The sequence below is a fragment of the Loa loa genome (assembly GCF_000183805.2).
Source record: "Loa loa unplaced genomic scaffold supercont3.28, whole genome shotgun sequence".
In the NCBI taxonomy this organism is placed as follows: Eukaryota; Metazoa; Nematoda; class Chromadorea; order Rhabditida; family Onchocercidae; genus Loa; species Loa loa.
The window spans coordinates 314,128-323,942 of record NW_018108208.1 but is presented as its reverse complement, the minus strand read 5'-3'; the positions used below and the strand labels follow the sequence as shown (position 1 = coordinate 323,942).

Here is a 9,815-nt window from a genome sequence, read left to right as displayed (position 1 = left end):
CTAGTTACCTATTTATTTACGTAAATGTCTTACTATTTTAGTTTTTTTTTTTTTTTCTTACTAAGCTGGAAGCTTATACATAGCTACTGTCAATGAATGGCATCACTTTTTCTTGACATGAAACCTATCGTTCAGTGATTTGGGTTAAATTTTATGTGATATGGCCGAATTATTTGGATAACAACCGTCAAGTTTATAAAAGAGACAGAAGTTGTCCTGGGATTTGGTTTCAGGAGCATGTTGGTGAGTTACTTGCTCTTTAATTTTTTCAGGCAGGGGATGGTGATGAACTATACGGAAGCAGAAAGTAAGGTCCGAGAAGCAACAAATGAGGACCCATGGGGACCAACAGGGCCTCAAATGGCGGAAATCGCGCATATGACATATCAGTATGATGCATTTCCCGAAGTGATGAACATGCTCTGGAAGCGCATGCTACAGGACAATAAGAATGCATGGAGACGAGTATATAAGGCAAGAAAATTTTATGATATACTTGGATCTATATAGAAATTGCTCTAGAATCTAATAACTTTGTTCTTACAGCTAGGACTCGATGTAGAACAAAACGTGGTTCCGTTCGCACAAAGCAATAAAATGCCAAAAGTAAAGACTGTATTTATTATTTTTGGCGTTTTATTGCTTTCTGCAATGGTTTGTGACGTTTTTCTGCAATTTCTATGATATCTTCTTTCAGTCCTTAACGTTACTGCACTATCTACTGAAAAATGGCAGTGAGCGGGTAGTGAGCAATGCGCGTGATCACTTATTTGAGATGCGTACGTTGGAGTCTTATAAATTTATTGATGAAAAGGGAAAGGATCAGGGACTTAACGGTGTGATTTATTTTAATTTTTTTTTCCTAATGACGTTTTGATGATTTTGAAAAAACTATAAATTCACTTTTTATTTTCTTACAGAATATATATAAAAATATATTTTAATAAACTTAATTGTTACATGACTAAACTGTGAAAGAAAACTGATGTACATTTTTCCAAAATATTTTGGCATAACTGATTTAGTTGGTCTATATTATGTTCGAATAGTTGAATTTACTGAAAGTCTGAGCTTTTTAATGTGAAAAAAAAATCTGGATTGCGATTTTTGTGAATCAGCTTTTGTTTACAGTACGGCATCGGGTTAGCGTTTTGTTCGAATTAATTCAAGATGATGAACAATTAAAGGCGGAACGAAAGAAAGCAAAATTGGAGGGCAAGGAAAAATACAAGGGGTATTCAAAAGATGATATGCGTTTGGGTGGACAAATTACCTTCAGTTAGTCATCGAAACCTTTTCCAGATTTTTAAGCGTACACATAATCAAAATATGAATATTTTTACCAGCTTTAAAAAGAACTAGCTGTGCACTTCATATTAGTTCTGTCATCACTTAGGGTTAGTGTTGCCCTTTGCATAGTGTAAACGGAAGTATTTACTTCATTATTCACTGAGGCGTGATACGTCACAGAGGGTTAGAATTAGATGCTTGTAGTGATCGATAAGGAACTTAACACAGAAACTCATAATTTAGATCATTTACGATTAAAAATTCTACAGTTTTTGTGTATTGACGAAATTCAGTACACTTGAAAACATCAGCATTTGAATGATTTGTTAAAATGTTGAGTGAACATTTTAACATTTTTCACTTTCTTGATGTTGATATAACATATTCAAAGCTCACTTGAGTAGTTCTTCAACATTTTCTTGTGAAAAATAATGTTAAAATATTTTAATCCAGTGAGTCTGAACTTTTTAAGCTGAGTTTTGAAAGGCGAAGGGCTGAATAAAATTTTATTTGATTACCGTACTAAAAACGCTGTTATCTTCTCCTCTTTTAGGTGGTAATAGTACAGGAAATTCTGGTGACTGGAGGAATGGTAGTGATTTTTCGAAGAGGCCAAATTCATATGATGAAGATGGAAGGCGTTTTTTTGTCGGTATCTTACTTTGTTGATGAATATTACTATGTGCCACTAAATCAGTAACATTTTGCTTGATTTTAGAGATTCTTATCAGCATCGCGAAGTAAACTCATTCCAGTTTCCAGACGAAGAGCTCAGCCACGGTGGAGGTGATAGTCCAGAACTCGGTATACGAGAGGTTGGTTGAAAATAGGTTTTACAGCTACCTTTGCTTTATAAAAATGATCGGATTATTAGCTTTTGCATGCATTTTTTTTTTTGTTTTGTATCATTTACCAGCGACTTTACTTGCAGCACACACCGGAACCGGTTAGCCAAGAAATCGATGATGAAGAATTCGGTGATTTTGCTCTCGCCCGCAATCTGCAATCTCAGTTTCAAAAAGTTTCTGCACCGTCGTCAGTAACAACACAGTCTCAGCCCATTCATAAGCCTTATCAGCGACATACCATCGATATTCCTATCCATGCTGTTGTACCTCCTCCTCCTGCCGGTTCGAGTGTAATGGGTACGACAGTAAAACATCTCGGTAAAGGCATTTCTCTACAAAATAAACGAGTCAGCGGTTCGTAGCATATTTCAAATACGAGTAAAATAACTGTTTATGGACTGCCTTATTTTATTTATGGACTGATTTCCGAAAAACGTCAATGTAATGCAAAATCTGTAACAGTATTGTTACATTTCTATCCTTACATTTTTCTTCTCCTAGTTATGACTGTTCGACATTGCAAGGGTGATTGAAATCAGAATTGAATGTGTCCTTTAGGGCTCTTTCAATTTTGCACCTAAGCTGTTACCCTGAAAACTCTGCTTCCACTAGGTGCATCCTTGAAGTATCCATGTTCTATCGTCCAAAAACTCTTCAGTTCCAGCGTTCATGTTCTTGAGTTGGAATAATATTTAGTGGTTAAACAAACGATAAGTTGGTTATAATATGCTCATTTTCGAATATTAATCTTTTGCCTTCGATGAATCCACTTTATTATATATATTAAAATGATTTCATGGAAAGCAAAAGATTACTACATATATTAAAAGCTGCCTCTCTCTTTCGTAAATCCGATCGGTCCACAACAAGGGATTTGTATAATCCAGATGAAACCATCACAAATCTGTCAGTTTTCGTCACATGGTACCTCAGCTTGACCAATATGTGCAGGAATATTTTTATTGATTTTTGTCACACTGATTTTGTACAGTCGAAATTTTTATAGCTCAGATAAATTCATAACTGATAAAGGATAACCGTATTATGAAGAATGTGATAGGAAGTTGTTAGGTATATATCGGCTCAGTTAGGCAAAGCGAATTTGAAAATGATTAGGTTCGATAGAATTGCAAGGATCTGTTGGAGTGGAATTGGTAACATTAGTTGGACGAATCGACTAACACTTTATAGGTATGCGTCACAAAGAAACACGATGTATGCATTGAGCCTGTTGTATGAAGTGGTAGTGGAGAGGGGCTTATGGTCGGTAAACTATTAAATTGATGTCGCCAAAGAGGAAGATTAAGGAAACTGTCGAAAAGTATGCTTGTGGTAAAATTTGAATGGTCGAAAAATCGATCCAGTCAGTTTAATCTACTGTCGTGTAATTTTCGCTCACTTCGGGTATATTGAAATGTACTTTTTTCTGTTTACAGCTTTCTGTCCTTGTTAACTGTTTCTGTATTTGTTACTTTGTCTTGTGCACATATTCCAAATGGTTCATTCGCTGCAATTATTGTTGTTGTTCCGTGAGCTGACTTCTAAGATAGAAACGCCTGTAATGTATGGGAAGAGTCTGATGGCCGTTGAAGGATCTTTATGTTTAACATTAAAATAGTATATGATGGAATAGGTAAAGAGAGATAATGCAAATAACACTGGTATGAAGTTGCATTTTTGACCATGCCGAAATTCACTCCAATTTATTTTAAACTTTTTTTTAGATCTGCTTGGATTAGATAAATTCAATGGTAATGGTGATTCGAACAATCCTTCAGCTGCATTTTTCAAAGATACTTCAAAGACATCCATTTTGCAACCTCCCTCACCACTGAAAATTATGAATCAGCTAGCTAGGACTGAACGACCTACTTCGCCAATGCGTTTTGACAGTTTATCTCCTGAGTATGTTAATTTCATTTACTTCTGCTCGAATGGATCTTTTTAACAAATATTTGACGATCATTATTATAGTGCGAGTCATTTGTCTAGCTTATCGTTTACCATATATTTTCGAGAATAAAATTTAACGAAATTGTACCTTGATTATGTGCTCAGTGTAAAACTGTCTTGACAAGTAGCTTGGCAGGTAGCTTAAAGGTTTTAGCTGCAAGGAATTATGTCATTAAATAGCTTGAAGAAATTGCACTGAAATATGTCCTTTAAGTGTTTTGCAGCAAGTTTAAATTTTTCAGTGTTTTTCATTAATTTGATGTTTCCATTCTAGATCTGTATCAGATGCTGCCCTTCCAAATGCAAACCAGCAATATGTGTCTTCTGCTGCACCATCTGTTGCACTGGCTGATTATCTTACTTTGCCCGCAGTTGCAACACCTGCACAGACAACATTTTCATCCCCATTGGGTGGCAATGCTGCCCTTTTTTCAGATTGGGGTGACGTGTTTGCAACACATGTGCCTTCTGCTGATGCTACTATGCAATCACCTCATCATAGCACCGTTCTTTTGACTGCAGCTGCTCCATTAGTACGTTAAATTGTTGCTGTTTGAACTGTTTGAAGCTGAATAGTAAAAAAGTAGGAAATTGATCGGATTCTCCATTGTGGAAGAATAACGACTGTAGGACATTGCGAAAATTGTAAATGGACGAACATAAGTTTGGTCCTTCCTTTAACTTTCCCGAAATAAAAATAATTGCTGACAGTGGATTTATTCAGGAGTTAGTAATTATCCACCGAATATTACTTTGTGTCTTTGTTTTGATACAGTGATGAGGGGGTGTGGCGGACTTGATGTTCGCCAAAACTTTCATGGATTGTATATTTTCACCTTCTGTTATTTTATGCATACTAAAAGAGATACCCTTCTCAGTAATATTAGAACATTATTAATGTAAATTGTTCTTTCTTACACTCGATATGACACTATTAATTTTAAATATTGTATCTGCAGATGCCAGTGCCTACGCACCCTGTTTCCTTTATTCCGTTACGCGTAAATGTACCTTCTTCGCAAGTCGAACAGGATTCGAAATCAACTGTGGTCAGTCTTATAAATTCATCAGTTATTCATAAAAGTGTTCATATTTATGAAGCTGGAATCAGTTATTTTTCTATTTTTTGAGCATTTAACCAATGCTAATTGTGAAGTCATGTTGTAATACATCTTTTGGAAATACATGAAGCAAAATTGTGATTTCAGAAAATTCCATCGACGTGGGCAGATGCATCAAACAAAGTTAATATTGATTTGGATGATTTGGGTATGAAAAAGAAACCACAGAAGCATTCTGTACCGATGAACCAAATGACTTCTTTAATGTCTATGCCTGCAACAAGTATGTCTTCAGGATAGATAATTTTTGTATAAAATAGTGGTGATGCTTTTTTCTAAAGGCTGTATGCATAAATTATTTGTAACCTCTTAGGGAAAGAAGGCATTTGTTTTTAAAATTGAATTCCAGAGCAAGATATATTCACGAATTCGACTGTTTTCACCAGTGCACCTCAGCAGCGAGTGTCTTCGGATGACATGTTAGACTTACTAAAATGAAAATGAGCGTGAATACAGCAATTATTGACAACTGCAGACAAAGAATTGTTCCTTGTAAGAAAGTTTTCTTGAAAAGCTGTTTTGTGCCCCGGTAACTATTGTTTTATTCTGGGAATTTATAGCTTTTATAACTTTGATTTCTGTTCATTGTTGTGCTAGCAGTTGCAGCCCTTTTCACTTATTCAATCTGTAAATTCATGTCTAGGAAGCGTTTAAATGTTGCTTATTATTCTTTGGTTTAGGCATAAGTTTTCAAGTAAGAAAAGAGGCATAATTTTTACACATTCAGTTAGCGTCTAGCGTACCTGTAATATTTGCTTACAAATCTTTATTGCCTTAAAAAGCTAATTCATTAGTTTCTTCTATAGAATAGAACTGATTTAATGCTAATGCTAATGTGTTTGAAAGTGCCGTATGAAATTATCACTACTTGCTTCTGTTCTTTCGTCTTGAAGATGACTACATTGTTGAGAAATTACGGTACAAAAGTAGTTTGTGGAAAAAACTATTGGTTAGAAGTGTAATACCTATAGCTTCACTTGTCTAAAATTTTTGTCTTTGTAATATATAATCAGATGAAGTGCTCCTTTAGAGAATCTGATGCGAATCATGGCTTCATATGTGATAAATGTCTTTGTGATTTTCCACCAGTCCACCAGTAAGCTCATTCATTCAATGTCGAAATGAAGCGGTATGTACCTAGCGCATATCTTATGTTTCAGAAATTTTCGGGTTCAATAATAAACAGGTTGTTAATAATTTAGTCAGAAACATGGCAGAAAAATATTGCAGGAAATTAGTAACGAGGTTTTCATAAAGTTGTAAAATCCGCTACATATCGTTCATCACTGCAGATTTGTTCCGTTCAGTTTTGGTTCATAAATTTTATTAACTACTGCATCGAATCATTTTTTATGGCCTTATTTCTCCATACTCTTTCTGATATTTTGACAGGATTTAAATGGTGATGTTTCTCGTTACATTTATCCGTTTCTGGATGCATGGTGAGATATTGATTTGGTAATTTTGATTTTGCTGAGGTGATGGAATTTGTTCATTTTGTTCATTTGAGATTGGTAAATGATAGACCGATGCCGTGATGATTATCATATTTTGGCTTATTATTTATGAGAGTGTAAACTTTTTATGTCAATTGGAAGGGGACTCCGTATCATGTTTTTTTTTCTTTTGAAACGTTTGCTTTATGTACGAAATGCTTAACATACCTTTTCTGGACCCATGAAAATGTTCATAGCGATGTTCCAGGTGCACTTTACATTAGGTTCTTTGGTTTGTTTGACAATAACTGCTAGATTGTCTTTGCACATAAGATTTCTCAATTGGTGGGATATTTGTGTCAGGAATTTTAAACGAATGAGGTTCAAAATTTTATGTTGCTTTTGTCATGCATATTTTGGGTATTTTGATATTTATGCAGCTCGTTGTGGTGTATTCCGGTCATAAACTTTACGTTCAGTGGGACTGTTACTTTATTAAATCATGTTAAAACTTGAAAACAATTACTGGATTTCCATTGTACTAAGGAATATTTTTCCTCACTAAATATTCAGTCAGCTACATTCTCCGATCGAGTTTTTAAATTTTTTTAGGGTGGCCCTTAGATTAGCTACAGTTCACCTCCATGGGTTTTCAAATTTATCGGAAATTTTCCTGGATTTTTACTCTTTTTATTCAATGTATACTTCGCATGTAATATATGTTTCCGTAAACTCTTCCAAGTGAAGGAGTGTAAGGCATAACAGCATAGTGTTCACGTTTTTGATTTTAAATGATGGCTGCAGAGCAGCTCTGCAACTGTCGTATTTATTGTATCATTTTTTTATGGAAGAATAAATATTGTTAATTTACTATTTCGAAAAAGGAATTCGATCTTATCATTTCTTAGCTCACACATACCGTGGAAGTATGTACTGCAATCAATTTCGTGTGAATTGAGGTAGAGGAAAATAACGGAAGACAAAACGAGAAAAAGATAATGTTTGAAAATATTCTAATGGGTTTTCCCATGGATATAGTGAAGCAAATAGCTATGCGTGCAGTAATTTGGTACATCTTCCCAGGCTGAAGTTGCTGCTGTCTTGTGAAAATCACGTTTTGAATAGCAGCACGATAGTGGAGCACTGCTGTTTGGGTAAGGGTTTAGCCAAGTTTTTCATTCTGGCAGTTAAATGATTATTTAATTAGTGGACGTAGAGTGTTAGCATTTGAAAATGAAAACATCTGCTAAACTCTAATTTGCATGAGTAGAGAAGCAAACAATCGATATGTTTTGCACAAATCCCTGGGAATTCGACAATCCTACTTAGTTTATAACTGCTAACGAAAGCAGAAATGCTTTGAAAACATTTTACCAGACATTTCCGGAAACTTTCAGCCTTAGATGTTTCAGGTACGACAGACTTACTTAGCCTTTATGGTATTAATTTTCCCAGAATTTTTTCAAAGTCATCGATACATTGGATGCAAACGGTCCAGTAAAAACCGAGCTATTGGCTTTCTTGTGGAGAGGATTGTTTAGTGAGTGATATGTATGTGCAGGGTCTATAAATCGTTAATTGAATTATAAAATGTTTTGCTGAAATAACTCTATTTCAGCTGCATCAACAACGCTTGTTATGGCTTTGTTGCAAAATTTATTCCCTTATCTTTTTTTTGCTTTTTATGACTGTAAGATTTTCTTCAAATCTATTTGTGTTAATCAGATTATTGGAAATAATGTTCTTGCAGTCAGGGGCCTTCTTTTATGAAAAAGTTATTGAAATGTGAAAATTTTCGTCATGATTGAATCGAGTTTCATTTTAATACGTATAAGAAACAAAGTGAGTTGGTTGATGGCAGTGTTACTTCGTCGACAACCATCCACAAAAGAACTTTTCTTGGACGATGTGCAAAGCAAAAAGCGGCGAAAATTCGTTAATTTTAACGATTAAATTTTCGTTGTGCCTTACGAAATCTCTTTTCGCCACTTTTTTGAAATCAACAAATGGTAAAATCTCGAGATGAATTATTCGGGAATTAATGGAATCATATGCAGCAGCAGTGATTGGTTTGATATTCGCATAATATGACTACTATATCTACTCAGTTAAACCGAAAAGTATAATCTTAATGTAAAGGTAGAGGAAAGAAGACTGCAATACCCATTTCTTGCAATCTATTTCATGCAATGTTGGCTGACGATGGACTGCGAAGAATTTACGGCTGGCCAGGCCACTTTTGTTAACGCTACTTCACTTTTGGATGTCCTGTATGTCGCTGTTGGAGGATTTCAAATCTGGCTGGATTAGCAAATCAGCCATATTCTTCAAGAAGTGTGAATAAGATTTTGCGATATTCTTAACGTATGCCGAGCAAGTTGAAATGTTGAGTTTAACTAGAACAGATGGCGATTCTTCAGTTTGCGGAAGATTGCGTAAGCTTCACTTGACGGAGTTGATATACTTCTTCGCCAAATAAATATTACCAAAATTCTCAATTTCGTAGAAGTTGACATTTCTGTCATTTGATATTGGTGAGCGATAGCAACGAGGTTGTGGAGTTATTTGTGACAAACTCGATTCCATTTTCAACATTAAATGTATCTTCATAGTTATAATATAATTGGAGATATGAAGACGAAAACTGAGGATCAATTACTTCGGTAATTTAAAATACTGAAATTGGTGATTGTAAGAAACAACGGTGGAAATTGAAAGATGTATTTTAATGATGCGAGGTTCGAAGTGGAAATGGGCCTGAATGGAAAGATTAAAAATATTGCTTTTGGGAGTCACCCTTTTATATCCACTGTGGACTGTTATGGCACTCATAAAATTTTACAAAAAGACAGGATGGGTTGCGAAATGCAATTTTCGTTTTTCCATTTGTGTGGTGAAGAGAATATAGTTTCAAATTTTTAAACGAAACTTGAACTATTGAACTTGTTGTGTTGTTTTTTGAAGCAATAAATGTTGATTAAGAATCTACCTTTTAAAAATTTTTTTCACTCTTTAGGCAAATGTAAGATGATGTTTTTCTATGTGTGATATTCAATATAAAGCATTGTTAAATGAGATGTCATCAATGCTTACTTTTTTACAACTAAATTTTCTAGATTCTCTTTCCTTTCCAAAGGTTGTTTGTTTGTATCTTATCATTTTTTCGC

At 34.7% G+C, this 9,815-nt stretch overlaps 1 protein-coding gene across 1 annotated transcript in view; it reads left to right on the top strand.

Moving 5' to 3' along the window:
• Nucleotides 1-6,381, top strand: part of LOAG_09733 (hypothetical protein) — a gene marked incomplete at its 5' end in the record, with an annotated part of 6,990 nt that extends 609 nt beyond the window's left edge. The window contains 11 exons of the mRNA XM_020448004.1: nt 273-474; nt 698-836; nt 1,132-1,278; nt 1,844-1,928; nt 2,009-2,105; nt 2,222-2,492; nt 3,863-4,043; nt 4,366-4,624; nt 5,051-5,140; nt 5,300-5,435; nt 5,562-6,381. Coding sequence (XP_020301816.1) covers nt 273-474; nt 698-836; nt 1,132-1,278; nt 1,844-1,928; nt 2,009-2,105; nt 2,222-2,492; nt 3,863-4,043; nt 4,366-4,624; nt 5,051-5,140; nt 5,300-5,435; nt 5,562-5,650 — 1,696 coding nt within the window. The 3' untranslated portion in view covers nt 5,651-6,381. The remainder of the gene's footprint in view (nt 1-272; nt 475-697; nt 837-1,131; nt 1,279-1,843; nt 1,929-2,008; nt 2,106-2,221; nt 2,493-3,862; nt 4,044-4,365; nt 4,625-5,050; nt 5,141-5,299; nt 5,436-5,561) is intronic.
• Between the last annotated feature and the right edge of the window lie 3,434 nt (nt 6,382-9,815).